This window comes from Microplitis mediator, chromosome 2, assembly GCF_029852145.1.
Source record: "Microplitis mediator isolate UGA2020A chromosome 2, iyMicMedi2.1, whole genome shotgun sequence".
Classification (NCBI taxonomy): Eukaryota; Metazoa; Arthropoda; class Insecta; order Hymenoptera; family Braconidae; genus Microplitis; species Microplitis mediator.
Window position 1 is genome coordinate 1,024,259 of NC_079970.1, and position 23,023 is coordinate 1,047,281.

The 23,023-nt window shown below is 31.1% G+C and overlaps 1 protein-coding gene across 16 annotated transcripts; it reads left to right on the forward strand.

Moving 5' to 3' along the window:
• Positions 1-88: 88 nt before the first annotated feature.
• On the forward strand, positions 89-22,332 carry LOC130663685 (paired amphipathic helix protein Sin3a-like). 16 transcript variants are annotated; one of them, XM_057463072.1, is made up of 19 exons: positions 91-382; positions 580-669; positions 2,394-2,445; positions 7,396-7,433; positions 7,653-7,975; positions 8,339-8,518; positions 8,670-8,819; positions 8,900-9,478; positions 9,672-9,935; positions 10,028-10,905; positions 10,984-11,458; positions 11,566-11,812; positions 11,896-12,261; positions 12,390-12,559; positions 12,832-13,026; positions 13,110-13,385; positions 18,286-18,428; positions 18,510-18,729; positions 20,290-22,332. In XM_057463072.1, the coding sequence occupies exons 5-19, from the start codon at positions 7,673-7,675 to the stop codon at positions 20,542-20,544; spliced, it is 4,701 nt and encodes a 1,566-aa protein (XP_057319055.1). In that variant the 5' UTR covers positions 91-382; positions 580-669; positions 2,394-2,445; positions 7,396-7,433; positions 7,653-7,672; the 3' UTR covers positions 20,545-22,332. The 16 variants fall into 16 exon arrangements, with proteins under 16 accessions (XP_057319060.1, XP_057319055.1, XP_057319056.1 ...); XM_057463073.1 differs by lacking the exon at positions 2,394-2,445; XM_057463075.1 differs by lacking the exon at positions 580-669.
• Positions 22,333-23,023: the final 691 nt, after the last annotated feature.

Consider the following 23,023-nt stretch of genomic DNA (forward strand, 5'->3'; position numbering starts at 1 on the left):
CTTACGATCACACAAACTGTCACCAAATAATAAATATATGTAAGAATGTAGCAAAATTTTCTATAATATTTTAGTACGTGACGTTAATTGGTGAGTGTGCACTAAGACTCGACCACATGATGATGCTTACCCACCTAAAATACTATTTGGACTCAACCTCATTCGTGATTGTCCCGACAGTTCACAATCGGTCACCTGCATGTACGGGTCTCACTTTCTGTTTGTAAGATGTGTCAAGATTTATTGTACAACGAGGACTGTAAATTTTTAATAACTTCAAGTACATTTAAATTGCTCGTTAATTTCGAATTCAAATTTCAATTACGTAAATTTATTATTTTTCACGACGAGTTTAAAGTTAAGTTCAAGAGGTTATCATCAGGTAAGTGAAAAAAAATAATAAACTAGCTGAACCAAACCTAAAATAATTAAATGCACTCACTTTTAAAAGTAATTTCTGCTCTGTACCCAAGTTTTCATCCACTTAGTCATCATTTTTATTGCCAGTACCTACATATTATTTATTTATCTAAATAAAAAATTACTCAGCTAATTTATGTTTTCTCGCCTGGACTCTAGATTCGTGTGAGAAAAAAAATGAAAATGTGATCGGTGATTCCTGGTGGATTATTTAAATATTCCGAGGCTTGATAGGATTGTGTTTTGTTGGTATGTAATGTGTAATTTTGGTGATGATCTTGAAACGTAGGCAAACGATTTATGAGAGAAAAAAAATTATAAATATTTAAAAGTGATAATTAAATGCAATATGTACTTGGATTGTTGTGTTGTATTCATCGGGGCAACCAAAAATAGTTAACAGACTGTCAAAAGGGATCGTGGTATGCTCGTGAAACCGGTCGAGAGGCTTCCCCGCGTCGTTTGGCTCTCCTTGGCGACGACGCTTTTCGTCTTGCTCGTACTCGTGACGCATTAACTCATGAGGCTCTTTATTTTAAATTTTTAAATTATTTTTTAAAACTTTTCAAACGATACTAATTACCAGTCAAGAAAAATATACATTTATTAATAATTAATCTAGCTTATCAGATAATTTAAAAAAAAGTTTAATTAGCTCGTTACATAATTAAGTAATTAAACAATTCGGTGAAATAATTTAAAATAGTTTTATTAAATAATTTTAGCATATAGATTACATTGCCTGTATGATTCATACTTTATAACTAAAAATACACTGTAAATATATGTTCATTTACATATTTATAATTTATAATAGTTTCATTTAATATTTAAACAAAATTATAATATGAAATTTTTAATTGATAAAGAGATTAACAGACAATTAAAAATTACGTTTGAGTTTGATTATTTAAGTTGCTGGCAGTCGGTACAATAAAATCATATGATTCAATGTTTATTTTTTTTCTTTTTTTTTTACATAGAAAAATATCTGATAAAAGTTTTTTAAATTAATTGTGCATCGGGCAGTGTACAGAGTAATTAAATAAATGAAAAAGTTAATGAAAAGTGGTTAGAAAAGCGTGTACTGGTCTGTAAAATGTAATTACATTAGATAAAATTGTTAAAGTTACAGATAACTTATGTACAAAGTCATTGATCTATTAATTTTTAATAAAATTTATAGTATTTAGTATGAAACTAAAGTTTGCTGACGTCTAATATAATTTTAGGATTTTTTTTAAACGACAAATTATAAGAAAAAAAATATTTGAAAAAATTGAACCTATAGTTTTTAAAATTTTCTACATGTGCATATTTTTAGTTTTTATTTTTTTGTAATTGATTTGTTTAAAAAAAAAATCTGAAAATTGTCTGCTAACTTTAGGATAATTATTTATGATCCTGAAGTTAGCTGACGTCTAATAATTTTTGGATTTTATTTTAGACAGTAAATTATAAAAAAAAAAATTTTTGAAAAAATTGCACCTGTAGTTTTTTGAATTTTCTACATGTGCATTTTTTGATTTTTTTTTTTTTTGAAATTTAAATGTTCAAAATAAAATCCAAAAATTTTTAATTGTCTGCTAACTTCAGGATCGTTAATTATTTATGATCTTGAAGTTAATAGACATCTCATAACTTTTTGAATTTTTTTCCAAAAGATCAATTACAAAAAAAAAAAAAAAACTAAAAATATGCACATATAGAAAATTTAAAAAACTACAAGTGCAATTTTTTAAAATATTTTTTTTTTTATAATTTATCATTTAAAAAAAAATCCAAAAATTATTAAACGTCGGCTCACTTCAGTATCATAATTATTCAATTGCATATTGTTATGTGACGTTAGGTTTTTTTTTTTGTTTATTTACTTTTTTTAGTGAAAAAATACTGGAGCTTAATCAATGCTAGCGTAGAAAAAAATAAAGTAAAAGAAAACAATATTGGTATATTTTTCTTTGGTTTTTTAGAGTGGTGGTGCAGCCAACTTTATGGTGGCGTTGATTATGAACATATCAAGAGGTAGGATTATTAGTTAAAGTTACAGATAATGAGCCTCAAATAGTTTATCAGTTAAAAAGAAAAAAAAAGCACTAATTACTCATCAAGTTAACTCACTTAGCGAAAAGTTAAAAAATATAGTTGGTAAATATTAAAAAGCACTTTGGAAAATTAAAAAACTACAGTATTGTCAATATCCATGCTGAGCTAATTCTCTAAAAGCTAATGGACCTAAATCTATAAGATATCTAGCTTATGTATTATTCAAATTTAAATACCAATATACCCTTATATTCACCTGTGTATTGATGTTTATCAATAGAAAACAGGTGATCAGAGCTAAATAACGGAGTAATGCGATAATAACATTTATCCTCCAGTTACTTTGAACTTGTAAACCATTATTTCAACATATATTTAACCATTTTTTTTTCTAATCTATTAAATATAATCTTTGCAAATATATGTGTATTTATATATTGAGACAAGAGATCAGTTCCGCTTTCACCCGCACTAAGAAGTGCAACCGATAAGCGGATAAAACTCTTCATCGATGAGTAGTCCCGCCCAATCGACGAGCTATGCTATCGTATTAATTTCATATATATATATATATATATATATATATATATATATATACATATAAATATATATATACCTCTCATCTGTATATTATAAACCATTTTACATTTCATGCACCGAACTATTCACTTTCCAACGTTCCTCTTTATATATATACGTATGTATACATATATGTACATATGATATATATATATATATATACGTACGTAACATATTATACATAGAGTACGTACACAACACGGCTCGATCGACCGAGTACGACGACTGGCCCGTTCCCTTTTAATAATTTTCCCAGGAGCAGACTACACTAATATTTATATATATATATATTTATATATGTATATATATAATATAAGTATAATATAATAGTAAATGTCGGTTTGTATTTATCGTCTTGAGCGTCGTCTACTACGTCGTGGTCGTGGACACCGCGTCATAAACACACTGCGATCATACGGTCGCGGTCACGATGATAAGAGGAGAGGGAGAGGGCGAGAGCGAGAGAAGAAAAAAGAGAAAGAGAGCGGCAATAGTGGGTGAGGTAGCGAATGGAGTAGGAGTAGGAGTAGGAGCTTAAGTAAAATGGAAGAAGAGGAGAGACGAGGACAAAGAATTTAATGAGAGTATATGGATATCTAGGTAGGGATGGGCAAGAAAATGAGTCGAATTTATTTTTTAAAAGTAGGCGTCGACTTTGTTACGTATACGTACAATAATAAATTTTAAAAACTCCAATATGTACTGTACTTATAGTAAGAGCGAAACGGTTTTATTTTTTTGACAAATCCGCGGATTTTACTTCTGCGGCTCGATCCTTTCTCTGATAGACACTAAGTCGATCGCACGGTATTGAAAAATAAATGTACACGAAATAACGACGGTATACTTTAATAGTGATAAGCGCACAACAGTCGAATGTACAGACAGAGTTATACGGAGCTGGCTACGGCAAACGCCAAGAGAAAATCTAAGAGGGGCGCAGAGTCTCTTTCGTTACCGCGTTCTACATACATATATATGTATATGTACGTGTATGACGTATATATATTTAATACTTTGATGCAGTCGACGTTGGTGTGGCGACTGGCTAGTGAGTGTCGCGGTCCGCGCAGCCAAGGAACGGAGCCCGAGAAGGAGAGACACGTACTGGGAGTGGGAGTTGGCAGCTTAACTGGTAGTAGTTTCGTTGACGTATGTATGAAATGTAAGGGAATGTAATGAAATGGAAGGGGTGAGGTGGGGGAATAGGTGTGATATGTGATGGTAGAGATGCAGTAGTAGCTAAACGCGGTATTCCATCGAGGTCTTGGTGTCTTCTTAGCCAATGAGGTTTTATTTCTCTCGGAAAGCAACCAGTAACGTCGCCCGACAGATACGCAAGCAACAACGGCGCAGGTTGTCCGTGAAACGAGCCCGTACTACACCGATGAAAATTATCTGGCGCATGGAACGACAAACGCAATAACCCAACAACCAACATTCAAATCCATAGTTTTTTTCCATTTTCATTATTTATTAACTCTGTTATTTATACATACATATATATACATATATATATTTAAAATAACCAGTTTATCACGTACTAGTACTCTGCGTAACTTATTACTTATTTGTTATTTATTTATTTGGCTGATAGTGTCTCACAATCACCAGTTTTAATACGGGATTAGTAAAAACTCGCGTTTAGTGCGACAACCGACGAAAATGCGGTTTTGCGCAGTTTCCATGACCCAGATTGACAATGGGGAGTTTGCTCGGTACACGGAACAGCTGTTGGCCGCGCTAACATGTCGGCCGGAGCAAGGAAGAGACGGCTTGGATATTTTGTTTACTGCGCGCGCCTCTTGGCGGCTTCGTACCCAACATTTTCAGGGCCGTAAATATTATTTTGTTGTTGGTTGGTATATTTATACTATTATATACTTGTGTACCTACACCACTACTGCACACCACTGTCTCTATCACTCATCTTATATAAATATATATGTGTAGAGAGGGTGAACAACAGAATTAAAGAATAAGAAAAACCAGGGTAACATTCGTGTCGGTGCTGCCAACGAATGCTCGCGCACCCACTTTTTTTCATCCTTTTTCTTTCAAAAGCTCGCCGATGCCGCGCAAATTTCAGCCGATCGCCATCAACAATACAATGGCTCGCTGCACTTTGTTGTTTCTCAGCACGTACTTGCTTTTTATTTTTTTTTTTTTTTATTATTATATTTATTTATGTATGCTAATTGTGAGTATCACAAATACCAACTGGTACTTTACGAATTCAAAAAAACTCAGATTCCCTCCGAAATTTTTGAGTTTAATGACCTCGTCGACAGGTGTTTTTTAAATTACTTTAATTTCCAGCATGCGCGCTAATTTATTTCGGAGTTTGAAATAACAATTTTTAAATTTCCCTCCAAAATTTTTTTTTATTTATTTACTTATTTTTGCAAGGCGCTAAGTAAAATTGGCCATTACATCATAAGAATGACAAAGAATTAAAAAGATTTGGTTGGCAGCGCCGGGAGCCCGGTCACCACAGCGTCACTCGTTACGTTCCTGGTGTTGTCCCCCTCTCTGGGCGACGTCTCGCTATACACGACCAGTCAGTTCCTTGTTTGCCATACAAAATCCAATAGTTTGCCTTTGGTACTCCGAGCGTAAATATGTTAAAACGCATAAATAATTAATTTTTTAATTATTTTACATACCATAAATATTTAAATAAAACAAAACAAACAATCCAACTCGACGGCTAAAAAAATCTTACGACTGCTGAGAAGGAGAGTGAGTAAAAAAAAAATAATAAATTTAAAAAAAAACAAACTGAGTCAAAGTGCTGTTGAAAAATGGACGTGATGGGTTTAGGACACTGGTATTCACGTGGAGATAACGTTTATGTGTACGCCGCAAAGTTAAAATGCAAAGGAGAATAGTTATTTCCTGTTGACTGTTTTTTTTTTGGTGTTTGTGTGCCGTGTGTGAGAGCTGCTGTGTAATGCTGGACCGGCCTGTCTACGTACCAACGTTTAACTTATTATTTATCATACAATAAAGAAAGACATTTAAATAGTTAATAAAAGTTTATTATTATTCCAGGAGAACAAGCATAAGTATTTTTAATAACCCCAACGTCATCGTCGTGGTGAAAGACTATCAGCAGCAACAGCAGCAGCAGCAGTTACGCGGTTATTTTTTTGAAAGACGAACGCTCTAATAGTGGCCCAGTCGCTTCGACGAGTAACGTGTGAGGGTGTAAGGTGTGCTCTTGAGTGTCGGGATACGAAAAAAGGTGGTGATCTAGGAGTAGATCCAGGTTTCTGGTGGTCGTCAAGGGGCCCACCTCTCGCTTCCCTGGCTCTGCAAGTAAAGAGCACCGCCAAGTCAGCAAGATTTAACTCCTGCTGTAAATGTGCGGTTCTGCTGGAGCACCAGCAACAAAAATTATAAACGAGTGTATAACGGCTGCTGCCGCGCGTTAAATGTGTGTAGTGTGTTATGTATTTACGAAGAATATATTGCGTAACGTCGACGGCCGGAAAACGTTCGACGCGTGTGGCATCACGGTGAACGAGAAATAATAACTATTAAATATATATATATATATATTTAAAAAATAAATAACGTTAATTTTTAAAAGCTACTTCTTTGTGTGTGTGTTCCAAGTTTATCTCGTGCTCTTCTGTACTACCACCAGTGCGTGGTTGGACGAAATTTTTCACGCGTCCCTTTGCGCGCAGAAACCTACCTACTACCACTGCTACACGACTTGTACATCATCAACACAGAACATCAGCAGCAGCAGCACCAGCAGCAGCACTAACACCAACAAGGGCGGCCCCCCTCAATATCTCGTGTCTGCTTTGCCTTGTCCCCCACGACCGTGTGCATATATGTATAAATATATATCTATGTACGTATTGTATGTGTGTGGGTTAAAGTTTCCTCGTGTGTGATCGTCCGCTTAGCTTTTGCCGGCAAATTTACTCCTACATTGTGAGTATACGCGTTTATTCTTACTCACCACCCGGAGCATAAACTCTGATGACAAACTACTGCCCATGGTCTTAAACTCCTGGTGGTCGCAGTGTCATCATCCATATATTTATTGCGATACTACTCTGGGCGAATAAATAAAAAATATTTACCACTAAACTATTGGAAGAAATAAATAAATATATCCAAGATTACTTAAACTTTCGGTTAAATTTTCTACGGGAGTTTATTGGCGCGCTTCCAGATGGAAATTGGTAAATTATTTTGTTGTTTGTGAACAATAATTATAATTATTATTTAGGGATTATTGTATTGTATGCGTGGCTATTACTGTTTAAATTATATATTATGTATTGAAGATTAATTAAATTAACGTTATTTTTATTTTATATGTTTCAGAGCTGGTTGATTCACCCGATTGTACCTTCATCTGATAGGTAAGTGTCTTGTTATAAATTTTTGACACTGAAATACTTTCTATACTTTCTCTTGGTTGCCAGACAAGTTTTTTTTTTTTGTTTTTTTTGTTTGTTACTCTGTTTTTGTTTTTATTTATTACAATTATTATTTTTTTCTTCTATTAAATTTGTTTTAAATAAAAATAAAATTTTTAGCTGTCGTTACATTATAATTTTTTTTATTGATACTGTCTGTAGAATTTCCAATGTAATTTGAAATGAAACGAGCTCGTGGGGTGGACGAAGTAGCAACGACAGCAGGAGCAACACTAAAGCATTCTACATTGGGAGGAGGTGGAGGTTTAGGAATTGGTGGATTAGGAGGTGGTGGTGGTGGTGGTGGTATTAATTTGGAGTATCACTCAGCATCCGGGATAGGTGTTGGAGTTAATTCTGGTCAAACTGTAAGACCTATTACGTCTAAAGAGATGCCAGGCAGCATACAGTTTGGAACTACCCAAACCCAGCAGCAATATTCTGGGGCTATTGTTGTACCACAAGCGGCCCCATCGCCCGTCAAGGTAACATACAATCATCAATTGTTGTTGTTGTCTCTGTCGTGACTGCATTGTCTATGAGAATGTTGTGATTTTATGTGAATGCTAGTTATAAATAAATCACTTTTCACTATTTTTCTCGTAAATAAATAAATAATTAATTAACTAAAATGAGACACAATTATCTTGTTTGAACTGATGCAGAGCTCATGAGGTTGAACTTTTATTAAATGTCAGAGTGTGAATTAAAAAAAAAAAAATTATTGTTTGTTAAATGATTATCTGGTAATGCTAGTAAAAATGGTGTGTTGAATTGTCCTGTCAGACAATTAATTTAACGCTTAGAAAAATATTTAAAAGCCAGTGAAACATTAAAACCCTTTTCAGGCTAGTGGCATTGGCAGTAGTCTCAGTACCACGTGTAGCGGTGGGAATATAACCACTGGTATACTGCACAATAATACTGGTCTAGGTAGTGGTGTTGGGCATTGTTTAGGCCCTCAGCAACCTACACCAGGATCCCAAGTACAACTACTTTTACAGCAATCACCAGTTATACAGCACAAGGTACGGCACCGCACTCTCATGAGCTCATGCATGGTTTGCCGGGGTAGCTCATTGTGTTTCAATAAATTTTTATATAATTGCTCAGACGTTTATTATATAATAACATACTTATTAAATTTTTTTTTTCCTTCATTCCCTTTTTATTTTTCAGGTGCACTCTACAAGTGGAGCACCATTACCGCCTACACCCCCTGGAGGTGGTGTTGGGGGTGGAGCACAGCAGAATTTTCAGAGGCTGAAAGTAGAGGATGCACTCTCGTATTTGGATCAAGTTAAATACAAATTCAGTGACCAACCCCAGGTAATTGTCCAAGTCCAATAGTTTTATAATTTTTTAAAATTAATCAATTTAATTATTTATTAATTATTTTTGTTTTTCAGGTCTACAATGACTTCCTAGATATTATGAAAGAGTTTAAATCCCAGAGTATAGATACACCAGGCGTTATATCAAGGGTCAGTAATTTATTTAAAGGGCACCCGGAACTAATTGTCGGATTTAATACTTTTTTACCGCCGGGTTATAAGATTGAGGTTCACTCAAATGAGCAAGGGCTTGCTTTTCAAGTGTCTGTAAGCATGCCGAGTCCAACGTCAACACAGACGTCCATCATATCACAACACTGTACTGTTAATGTCGGTTCACCACCTGGTGCAAGTCCACCAAGTCAGCCTACAAAAGCACCATCGGTTCTCCATATAATGCAAGGATCGACAAACATACATCACGCCATGGCGAATAATGTTACAAATAATAGTTTGACGGTTCACGCGACGTCTTCCCCACCGCCAATTCAACCTTATAATAATTCTCACATCACCGCAGCGCAAGCGCAAATTGTTAGTCAAGCATTGAGTCAAGCGCAGGACGGGGTTGTTCAGAACAGCACCAGCGGACAGACGCAGCAGAATCAACCGGTCGAATTTAATCATGCCATCAACTACGTCAATAAGATTAAAGTGAGTAACCATTACTGAACATACTTAAACTCTTTACGTCAAAGACAAACTAAACCGACATTTATACCCACATGTTTATAAATTAAACAAATGTGTTGTATAGATATAAATTAAATATATGGGTCTATGTGTGTGTGTGTATGTAAATATATTTGTTCTGTATTAAATATGGATTTTTATTATTTCTGCGTAGAATCGATTTCAAGGTCAGCCAGATAAGTACAAACGTTTTCTGGAGATCTTACATACATATCAAAAAGAACAACGTAACCTGAAAGATGGAAATCATACTGCTGCTGGAAGTTGTAGTGGCGGTGGTGGAGTCGGTCCTGCTGGTAAACATCTCACCGAAGCTGAGGTATACAGTCAAGTTGCTAAACTCTTCGAAAATCAAGAAGATCTTCTTGCTGAGTTCGGGCAATTTTTACCAGATGCTACTAACCAGCAGAATTCGCTGGTAAGTTGCATCATTAATTTCATTTAATTATTAATAAATAAAATAATATTTAAGTTTGAACTTGTTAAAAAATTGCGTCTAATTGGTACTAGTCTGCAATGTTTCAGGGAAACAAAGCTGCGGCGGTTAACGATCACAGTACGATCGTTAAAAAACCGCTAGGACCAAAAGCATCGTTCAACAATGCCGGGAATATACCAAGAGACCATCGGGGAGATCCAGTTGGCAACAGTGTGGTGAATCTTGATCGCGATGGAAGAGATCATCGGGATCGAGACCGTGAACGTGACAGGACTGGAATCAGGGATATTAATAGTAGTCAGAAGTTTGGTCACAATACCGGTCAACTGAAGAGAAGTCCGTCCTTCCCAACGTCCGTGTCAACGGGTAACTCTCATCACGTGCCTCACGGACCACCTCCACTTAAAAAACACAAAGTAGCAGCATCTGCTCGTGATATTACTATTGCCGAGGCTGGTAAATACGGTTCTCTAAATGATTATGCATTTTTCGATAAAGTGCGTAAACTATTAAAGTCTACGGAAGTATATGAAAATTTTTTGAGATGTTTGGTACTGTACAATAATGAAATTATATCAAAGTCTGAAGTGGTGCAACTGGTGATACCCTTTCTCGGTAGATGTCCAGAACTTTTACGGTGGTTTAAAGATTTCCTTGGTCATTTACCAGAGTCTACTGGTTTAGCGTCAACTAATGCTACTGGTGGTGTTAATGTCGAGGCTCTTCCCAATAATGTCGTTAGAAGTCATCAGGACCGTCCTCAAGGTGATCTTGCTATGGAAATTGATTACACGACGTGTAAAAGATTAGGTGCCTCTTACTGTGCATTACCCAAGTCGTATATTCAACCCAAATGTACTGGTAGAACTGAATTGTGTAAGGAAGTACTGAATGATACCTGGGTATCGTTTCCTACATGGTCGGAAGACAGCACATTCGTCACGTCCAGGTAAATATTTTTTATTATTTTTTAAATTTTAATTTATAAAACTATTAAATACATATTTTAAAAATTTTATTTCATCAGAAAAACTCAATATGAAGAATTTATTTATCGCTGTGAGGATGAAAGATTTGAGCTTGACGGCGTAATAGAGACGAATTCAGCGACGATAAGAGTACTTGAGGGTGTTCATAAAAAAATGAGTAGAATGAGCCAAGAAGAGCTGCAAAAATTTAAATTAGATGATTGTCTTGGCGGGTGTTCGCCGACGATACACCAGCGTGCGTTGAAGCGAATATACGGTGACAAAGCAGCGGATATAATCGATGGACTGAAGAAAAATCCAGTTGTTGCGGTGCCTGTGGTGCTTAAGAGATTGAAAAGTAAAGAAGAAGAGTGGCGAGAGGCACAAAAGGGTTTTAATAAAATATGGCGAGAACAAAATGAAAAATATTACTTAAAATCGTTAGACCATCAAGGCATTAATTTCAAGCAGAATGACGTCAAAGCTCTCAGGTCAAAAAGTCTTTTTAATGAAATCGAAACTCTGTATGATGAGGTACTTGTTTTATATTTTTATTTAAATTTTATCAGTAGCGGTAATTTTAAATAACTTTAATTTATTTTATTAACTGTTTGTATGTTATTTTATTTTGTTTACTTTAGCGACATGAGCAAGTGGATGACACAAGTGGTGATAATCAAAATAACGGCGGTCCGCACTTGGTACTTGCCTACAAAGACAAATCAGTGTTGGATGATGCGGCAAATTTACTGATTCACCATGTGAAGAGACAAACTGGAATTCACAAAGAAGAAAAAAAACGAATTAAAATTCTTCTCAAGCATTTCATACCTGATCTCTTTTTCCATCAACGTCAAGAGTTGAGTGACGATGAGCGGGATGACGATGGTAAGCTAAATTTATTCATTTATCCTACAGTCTGTTTATTTCCATATTTTTTTTTTTTAAATTATTTTTTATTTATTTAATAGAAGAAAAAGAAGAAACCGGAACCGCGCCGTGTGGGAGTGGGTCACAAAGTCTAACAGCGTCAACGTCGCCGATAGGCGGTCTTCAAGGTACGAGGAATAAGACATCACAATCGTCACAAAATTCGTCAATTAAATCAGAGCAAGATCTTAAGTTACCGATTCACGCATTATCGACTGATCCTGAGGAGGCTTATACGCTATTTATGGGCAGTAATAGCTGGTATTTATTCCTGAGGTTACACCAGATACTGTGTGAGAGGCTGACGAAGATGTACGACAGAGCGATGGTACTTGCCGACGAAGAGTCGCGGTATAAACAGCAGAGAAAGGAGAGCACCGCTGTTGCATTGAGGTTAAAGCCAAAAAGTGAGTAAACGTTACAAATTTCTGCTATCGATATTATATTTTTTTTTTTTTTTATTGGAACATATCGATGATTTATCGATAACTTTCCTGATTATTGGTCACGCCTTATTTATTTTTTGTCATCGTAGGTGAGGTTGAAATAGAAGATTATTATCCAGCGTTTCTTGACATGGTGAAGAATGTGCTCGACGGTAATATGGAGAGCACAGTGTACGAAGACTCACTGAGAGAAATGTTTGGTATCCACGCGTACATTGCTTTTACCTTGGACAAAGTAGTTACCTATGCTGTACGACAGGTAAGAGTTATGACAAATCAAAATTTTTATAATTAAAATATTTATCCGGGTTATCGTTTAAGTAAGCTCGTATTAAAATAAAGTTAAGCGACGTATTAAAATGGCAGTGTGTGTGTTGGTAAACGGTTTAGTTATCGCGTGACGTTCAATGACATTGCCCATACCAGCTGGCTGATTGGAAAGTTTATTTAACCACATTATTATCGCTGTCATAATAATAATTATTATTATTTTATATTTTATTTATTTATTTTTTTTTTCTGTATGCGCAGTTGCAGCATTTGGTAGTTGACACAATATGTCAACAGTGTATGGATCTATTTCAACGAGAACAACGTCAACCTAGAGAGAATAACGGTGCCGGTGGTCTTTGTGCCACTGCGTATCAACGAGTGGCCGCTGAAATGGCTTATCAAAGGAGAGCTGAAAAAGCAATGGCTGAGGAAAATTGTTTTAAGATATATATTGTGAGTATTTATTAGTTTTTTATTAATAAATTTAATGATTAGTGAGGGATTTTTGAATGACAAATGATTAATTAAAATTTCAGTACAAAAAAGAGTGTAAAATGACAATTGAATTATTGGATACGGAAGGGGAGGAAACGGCTGACGGTTGTAACGAGAGAGAAAGAGAGGAGGTGAATACAACTGAAAAATGGTCGACGTATGTCGAGAGATTCTCGACGCCGATCGCACAACCCAGTCCGAAGGAAACATCGACATCACCGAACAATGAGCCAACCACCAATCATCCTGTGAGTAGCGACCAGGCAGCAAGGGGGGGAAGGGGCAGAAAGCGCAAGAACACTGACATTAATAAGAAGGTATAGGATCCACGACCCCTTATCATCAAATCATTGCCGCCATTGTAGCTTGCATTCGTTCGTTTATCCCGTAATTGTGAATTGCAACCGACAAAAAGTAATCACCAAGACTTTAATGCGTCGTTAAAAAAACAAAAAAAAAAAAACTATAAGTGAACGCCTACCATCACCATTACCAACGAACATTTATAATTTATTCTAATCTGATTCTTTCGACTATCGCATCGCTCATATACTCTGCTACGGCACCATCTATTATTCAGATCACCGTTGCCGCCTGTATTATCAGTTTTTTTTTTTTTTTTTTTTTTTTAAATCTACAATATCTATTTTATTTATTTTTTTATTTATTTTTAATTTACAACTTAAAATCACCATTCGAGGGTTCTGTCGTCTCGTTGTAAAATTTCCGGTGAAGATAAAAAAAAAATCATCAGCTTTCAGTATAACAAACATTAGAAAACATACTAACTAAATATGTCATATTCTGTCCGCAGTATTTAAAAATCGTCATTATTTTTTTCATATTTATCATATCATTTGAATCCGATCATCGGCATTCCGGCCTGTGCTTTCTTGCCCCTCTTTTTTTTTTATTTTTATGACAATTATTATTATTATTATTATTGTTATTATTATTTACTTTTCTATGTACATTTATTTATTATTATTATTTTTTTTTTTTTTAATTATTTACGACCAATAATTTTTTATATCAATTTTTTTACTCACTATGTAACAAGAATTGATGTTGATTGTGTCCGATTGTCTTCAATTAACAGCCAATTTAGTCGATACTCAGTATCATTAGTATTTTTTTTTTTTTTTTTTTTATCTAACGTCAACAATAACTTGGAAGAAAAAAAAATTAATAACGATTACTTCTAATGTTATTTCATTATCACTTTTATTTCTATTAAACTAAAAGTTTATTGTTAATTAACTGTAATTCAATTTCAGTTATTACTCTCTCTGGTGTTTTGGTGACTTTCCTATTACTAATCTTAATGTAAACATATCTAATTAATTTTTAAATTTATCAAAAATACTAAGAAAAATCACAGTATTATTTTTTTTTAGTTGAACAACTTTATTTTTATTTGTTTTAAAAAAACAAATGTCCGAATTATTTATAAGAAAAAAACTGACGATTTTTAAATCCGTCTAAAATCAAAGCGAGCATGCCCGTAAAAAAAAAAAAAGATAAATTATATATATATATTTATTTTCGAGGTGACAAAATTAGGACTCGCTAACACGGGATATTTTATATTTATTTTTCTGCATGGATAATCAAAGTCTTTCAATACACATTGCGCTTGTGTTAATTTTTAAAAATAAAAATAACAACACTTGTGTCAATGAAAGATGTAAAAAAATAAAGAAAATACATTTTTTTTTTATTAACACATTTACCGTTAGTGTCAATGCCCGGTAAATATAAATATTGTCAATAATTATAATGTATTGAAGGGTCTGACACAATAATTTACGGTCAGTGTGTTAATTATTAGTGACGCGTCTTTCGCACGTGCAGTAAAATTAAAAAAAAAATGTTATGTTCTATATTATTACCCATAATAATAGTAATTATTATTATTATTATTATTATTATTATTATACGTTGTAAGAAATGAGCGCAAAAAGTCGGAAACAATTCACTATTGATGAGCGAGCCAGGCAAGCGACAAACGCGAAAGATTGACTGTGACTCTCAAATAATATTTAATTATTTTAATATATATATATATTTAAAAAAAAATATAAATATATAAATGAATACGTAGATGTATTTAAATAATTAGGCGAGAGGATTTGTGTAAATATATAATTAATAATTTAAAGGATAATAATTAATATTAATGTACATAGTTTTTTTTATACGTATCGCGTTAATTCCATTTAGGGTCTGATAATTTTTGTTGTTATTAATAAGCGGGTAAAAAAAAATTATTATTAATTATTTAAAACAATCTCTTCGAATAATTATTTAAGTGACGAACTGATTGTTGTATTAAACAAAAGTATCGTAACTATATATATATATATATAAATAACAAAACGTAATTAAAACTCTACGTCGTTTAAAACTGTATGAAAATATTTTTTTTACGCGAAAATCTGTGACTAGATGGAAGTTTAAATTATTAATGATAATTAATAATTAAACATTAATACATTATTTTAATTATTTATAACATGGCAATATACTGAAGATCTCAGCAATGTTTTTTTACACTTTTTTAAGTGGTAATTATAAAAAAAAAGTAAAAAAAAAAATAAGAAAAAAAAAATAACAAGCAACTGAAACAAAAAATAACAAAAAGTTCAAAGTAAATTTATATAAGTTAATAAAAAAAATTTTTCATGTTAAGTAAATTAATAATTTGTACAAAGTTGTGACACGAGAGTGGCCGTGTCAAGTGATAAATTGACATTTCGATAAAAAAAAAAGATAAATAGTAATTTTTTAATCACGTGGCAAAAAAAAAAATTTCTAAGAAATTTTATTAATAGAAAATAAAATTTAATTTTTTTAAAAAATTAATTTATAATATTTATGTGTTTAAATTTCGGGTGTTTTAATTAATTAAATTATGAATATTTATTAAAATTACTGCACCGTTGCCACTAATTAATTACTGATAGAATTGCCGTCGTTGATTTTATAAATTCGAGCCATTCGTATTTAAAAAATAATTTGAAATTATAAAAAAGAAAAATTTATTATTTATTTTTTTAAAGTTTTTTTCTTTTGGTGCAGCGACTGCACGTTAAATCCGTCTGAGTGACGTTAAATCATGAAAAAAATAAAAAAAAAAAACGTAGACTTCGAGAAATGGGATTTCAAAAAAAAAACCTTTGTTTAGTTTATAAAAAAAAAAAAAGAAAACATGTAAAGTTATAAAAAATTTGTCTTGCATACCTGCCGCAGGTCGTGCGGGATAATTGGCAAGTAAGATCTCGTAATCTTGCCCAGCAATTGATACAAAATTAACATAATAACAAAACTCTCCGTGTAAATAGGATAAATATAATTATTAGTTTACGAAAATCAGATTTAAAGCAACAGAAAACAAAATATTATTATTATTATTAAAAAAAAAGAAAGAGATAAATGATAAATTTGTATGAATTGCCGCGTAGACTCTGCTCCGAATTTCCCGATCCTCATTTTCAGACACTTGTAACATATTTTCATCGAGACTAGTCCATCGTCCGTAATTTTTCGACAGTAATGTTAATGTTGTGTATCTACGATAATTATTTACGAATGAGTGAATGAAGAAATTACGCATTTCCCTTACCCTCTCACGACTTTCCCTTTATATAAACGAATTTTAATCTCTATATATATATAAGAGTATATATATATTTTGTAACTGTAACTGTATATGAGTAAATGATATATACATCAATATAAATATATATATATAAAAAAAAAAATGATAAACAATATTGTATAGAAGAGAGATATTGAAATACATGAACGATGCTTTTAAAAAAAAATATATATTTATCGTCTAACATCATTTTTGTACCACTAAATATTTTGCTTTTTGATCGTTCTGATTTATTAGTTTTTTTTTGTCATTTGCTACCAATTTTTTTTTTTTTAATTTCTTGCGACTTACCCGCAAAGCTTTTTTTTTTTAATTACCCATACAATTTATGAAATATCCTCGCTTTTATCTTTGCATTCCTTGATTTAATTATCGATTTAAGTAATTTTATTGTTTATATTTAAATAACATATATTAATATTTATAATAATAATAATAATACATATCTCTTTTCTAATATAATAACGAACAAGACTTTAGTTCAGTTTGTTTTTTTTTTTGTTATTTTTTTTTTCAAAGATTAATTTAAAAATTAAGTGAAATCGACCACCGAAGATTGAATGGAATTAAGTGAATCTATAAATCAATTGTACGTGTTCTAAAAAAAACTTAAATGAATTTAAATGTCAAAGAGAAAAAAAATAAAGTAAAAATCGAGGAAAGGAGCATGGGCTCATAAAATAATCAAGTAGGTGCATTCACAACACTTGCACCGATATTTAAAATTAGGTGCACACCGATTGATTTATTTTATTTATTTTACTACTAAAAATTAATTTAACATTTAATTTATTAATAACTTATTTATGTCAGTAATATTTTTTTTAAAAAAAGACGTGAAATAAATCGGCCGGGTCTACGTACGAAGTTGCGGTTTCCTATAAAATGTCTCGATGAAAATATGACCGATAATTTGTTTTTATTATTTATTGATTTATTATCAAGTTGAATAATTACTAACTACTTTTAAGTGTCAATTCGATAAATTTAGGATCTTTGAAACCTTCGTTCTAGACCCTTCCGATTGATGAGGAGCAATTGATCCTCGACTGATGATTTAATTATTTTAATTACTATTTATTTTCTTTATGTCTTTTACTGCATTGTGACAAATTCTCTTCTCTATATTCTTATTTCTAACAATGGAATGTCGTAAAAAACTCTCGCTTGCTTTATTTCATTTGCTTACTGCTGTCAACTTTGAATTTCTTCATTTCATTCGAGCATGCAAATCACCATTCGGCCAAAAAAAAAGTTAATTAGTTACGAATTTAAAATAAAATCCTACAAGTTAATTAATGGCAGTGGCTGTGACTGAATTAGCGTCAGATTTAAAATTTAATCCCTTTAAATTTATTATATAGAATAGATATTTTATTATTTTATCTAGTGAACTGACGCATCCTTTTTAAATATAATTTAAAATTAATGCATCTACTTTACAATAATTTTAGTTAAGAGCAATGACAAACAAGTAGACAGTTAATTAATTTGTTACTATTATTATTATTAAAATTAATTAAAATAACAATGACGAATAATAATAATTGTTTTAGATCGAAGGAAATGGTTGGAGTTCACTTGGAAAAATTTGTGCTGGTCGCAAGCCTGTATTTTTATCTAGAAATATCAGGCAGTGGAGAAAACATTCTGGAAGAGTGATGAAGTCTTTACGCAATAATCCTGATAAAAATTCCGAGTATGTATTTAATTAAATACTTATACATCTTAATTTACTAAACAAATGTAATTAATAAATTATTTAATTTATTTATTAAAGCTCTACTGAAGGTGAGAAAACGGAACAGGAAATGGATGTAGATAGTGATGTATTAAAAAGCCCAGCGACGTTGAGAATGACTGGGACAAATGACACTGGAGATATCATCGCCTTGGATGAAACTCAATGCACATTTAATCCGAATAGTTATCACATGCTCTACGTTGCCAGCAAAGAGGCCTTTCTGTACAAACAAAACTCATTTACGCGAGCGAGAGAGGTGAGGAAATAAATCCCTAGTCTTTTATATTTTTTTCGTAGGATAAAAAAAATTAAGGGTGGACATCAATAACCCATAATCCAATTGCTCAGATCTAACATTGGACACAATCCTTTTACCCAAAATTCGTTTACCCAGATTTTTAAAATACAGCATATCTTTTACTCAGTCATCCACTTATACAGAGTTTCTTTGACCTAGACATTGGTTAGCACAGACTATCTTTTGCACAAGCATCCATTCACACACGATTCTTTTTTTTTGTCTTGGTAGTACAATTTAATTATAATATACATAGGAGGCAGCAACATGACCAATTATGATTTAAAATAAAAAATTTTAAAATCTGCTTGAAGTACCCGATAAAAAATGAATTTTTCTGATTATGTATGAGTATTAGGGTGGGTTGAAAAAAAACTTTTTTTTTATTTTTCTTAGCATGGGGGTAGAATTTGTACCTTATAAAAAAAAAAAAATTTTCAAGAAAAAAAAAAATTTTTTACTCAACATTTTGAGGTGGCCCACTCGTTTTTTAAATAAATAATTGATTAAACGGAGTAGTTCCAACGAAAAAAATTTTTTTTGTCCAAAATCGTGGAAAACATCTAATAATTGTCGAATGTGATTTTTTTTTACTTCACTTTCATTTTAATTCAAAAGAAAATGCTTTTCATTTTTTAATTTTTTACTTAAATTACAAAAATAATAGGAAAAAAATTGTTTCAACTCCTGACTTTCAATTAGCTTTCAAGGGGACACCCTACAGATTGTAAAACACCATGTAATTTTTTTCGTTGGGACTACCCCGTTTGATCAATTATTTATTTTAAAAACAAGTGGGCCACCTCAAAATGTTGAGTAAAAAAATTTTTTTTTTCTTGAAAAATTTTTTTTTTTTATAAGGTACAAATTCTACCCCCATGCTAAGAAAAGTTTTTTTTTCAACCCACCCTAATGAGTATATATGAGATCATATATTATTATATATAATCAAATATGGAATTATATATAATTATATATGAATCTATAGATAATTAGATCTGATCAGACCTGGCTGATAAAGAACAGGTATAATCATATATATAACCCTATATATATTAGATCTAATTATATATAAGTCTATATATAATATACAATTCCATATATGATTATATATAATAATATATGATCTCATATATGATCATACATAATCAGAAAAAATCATTTTTTATCGGGTACTTCAAGCAGATTTTAAAATTTTTTATTTTAAATCATAATTAGTCATGTTGCTGCCTCCTATGTATATTATAATTAAATTGTACTACCAAGACAAGAAAAAAGAATCGTGTGTGAATGGATGCTTGTGCAAAAGATAGTCTGTGCTAACCAATGTCTAGGTCAAAGAAACTCTGTATAAGTGGATGTCTGAGTAAAAGATATGCTGTATTTTAAAAATCTGGGTAAACGAATTCTGGGTAAAAGGATTGTGTCCAATGTTAGATCTGGGCAATTGGATTATGGGTTATTGATGTCCACCCAAAATTAATTAACTAAAAATAACTTGATATTGTTTTATTTCAGTCTCACTTGGCCGTGACAAAGAATCTTAACAACAAATTCCACGGGTGGCTGCAGAAGTGGGTGGCGAAAAACGTACCAGACACTCAGCACCAGTCGTGCATTGACTGGCTGATGGGTAGATATGAGAACCTAATTCCCCACAGGACACGAGTGATTGTTGATAACGATCAGAGTCGGACTCCATATCGGTCTTACAACCGCTACACAGTAGAAAGATTCAACTCCGAGTCGTCTGCTCCGGAACAACCGACATAGTTTTCCGGAAATTAGTTTATTTGTTAACTCGTGACAATTAAATACGTGATGATTTTATTTTAAATAAATAAATAATTAAGTAAAAATAAACACTGGTGTGACTATTGGTGGTACTGAATTAACATGCAGGTGCGTGTGTGCGAACACAAACTTGTTCCGAATATTTTTGTCGGTAATTTATTATTTCTCATCAGTGTGATATCAAGAGTAAGATATGATTTATAAAACTATTGTACAGAGACGTTGTAAAAGGCCTTGACTGATAAATACGTCCCCCGTTTAGTTTTTACAACATCTCGAGAAGCAATATCTATATAGATTCAATTAGAAAATTATGTAATTAAATAATGATAGAATTTATTATCTATACTTTCCTTAAACTATTATTATTACTACTATTATTACTATTATTAATTATTAATTATTATTATGGCAAAAAAGTATATGTATCTATAAGTAATTAATAATTACAGATAATTCTTAAACATTTTATAAAATGTTATTAAAATCTTAAATGCTCAATTTACGTAAATGACAAAACGTTTCCAATTTTGTGATAAACTGATTGTTTTTTTTCTTGTCATTTATTTGCATTCCATACTATTAGATTTTTTTCTTCTAATATTGTTTTGAAAATTTTTTTTTAAATTATATAAAAAGTATTTTTTTTTTTTTCTTACTAATTTAAATAATAATAAAATTAAAAACATCTTTCGGAAGCTAAATTATATCGTAATGATAATAAATAAATAAATGAAACGTTGCTTCAATTTGTATTAATGGACCTTATAATTAAATCGTTAATGAGGACAATCACCTCTTTCGAAATACTCAAACAGTACAAGATGTCATGGCCTTAATAGAAAATTAAAAATTATAAATCCGAATGGCGTACAAATATATTAATCTATTTATAAATAAATAAATAAATAGAAATATATTTGGATGTATTTCTATTTATTTTTATCAATATTAACTATTAAAAATTAATATAGACTATTAGCTTGTTTTAACTAAATATATATGACATATATATTTGAATTCGATGACTTAAATATATAAAAGATAAGCATTTTTGTTTTTCTCTAGTATTTATAAAAAATATCAAGAATATTAGTCTGAATTAAATTTTTTAGATAAATATATTGTCTATATATTATATAATATATAATACGGATTTGAAAAAGAATGAAAATATTATAAAAACTATTGCTGTCATATTTTTTTTTATAAGTATTGATTTTTTATGACAATTCTAAAGTATTTTGACTTGATGTAATTTTTTTTAGTAACTTTATTATCGTTTCTGTGTAACATAGACTAGTTGCCAATGTCAATTTTCTTAAGTGTAATAAAAAATAATAATTAGATAAATAATTGTAAAATATATATTTTTATGTTTCATTACTTTTTTTTTTTTTTTTTTCATTTTTTTTTTACCTGAGTTTTAGGAAAGTGAGATATTATTTTATTGTTATTTTTTAATAGTAATTTTAATTTTAATGATGAGATATAAATATTGACAAGCGTTTATGTGCGCACACACGCGCAGTTGGTTTACTTGTAAATTTATAAATAACAATTTATAATAGCGATAATAATTAATTATATATTATATATATTTATAATTCCATAATATTGTACAAACAATACAAGTAATTCTATATATTAATATATAAATATTTAAATACAATATAATAAATATCGAGTAGTACATGCGTGTATAATAAATTTAATTACAATTACAATTAAAATAATTGTTTTAATGATAAATAATAAGAGTAATAATTAAAAGTATTGCGGATAATTGTCTCGACTTATCCGGAAATCATCAATTGCTATTATATATTTATCTGTATAAAGTATGATGATGTCTGTTGGCATGTGCTAATCATTAACAGTTAATTAAGTAATTAATTGTTATTACAATAAAGCATTTTTTACTGTACGGTACAACACCAGTAGCTGATTTTTCAAATGATTTAAATTTTTAATCATAAATTGGTAATTTAAAATTAAGGAAAATTATTACTATTATTATTAAGAAAATTGCGCAATATTTGAAAATCATTTGAAGAATTAGTTAATCTGTAGCTTTCAATGAACGAAAACTACAGATCAATAAATAGTGTAATGATAATTAATATTTCTCATGTTAATTATTTCTTAAAATAAAATAATTATTGTAAAGATGTAAGAAAATGTTTATTCAACTAAAAGATCTCGTGTATTTTGTACAGTTACGTTATTTACGAATGGGCAATGAGATTTTTTATTTTAAAAATATTTATATCATAAGTATATATAGATATAAGTAAATATGAAGAAAGACAAAATTAAAAGCGAGTTCAATTACTCATTTTTTTGAGGTGTGCTTGAATATTGGTAACAAATAACAAAAAATATATATATTTAAATATAAGTATACAATTATATGAAGATATTTTAAGTGATAAATTTAAACCGAAGGCCTCTGGAC

Excerpts from the sequence above, each read along its gene's own strand:
- LOC130663685 (XM_057463072.1), top strand. The coding sequence starts at position 7,673 with ATGAAACGAGCTCGTGGGGTGGACGAAGTAGCAACGACAGCAGGAGCA. Across the intron at positions 9,936-10,027 it reads CTAACCAGCAGAATTCGCTG|TCTGCAATGTTTCAGGGAAA; the intron begins GTAAGTTGCATC and ends AATTGGTACTAG. Across the intron at positions 10,906-10,983 it reads AGCACATTCGTCACGTCCAG|AAAAACTCAATATGAAGAAT; the intron begins GTAAATATTTTT and ends TTATTTCATCAG.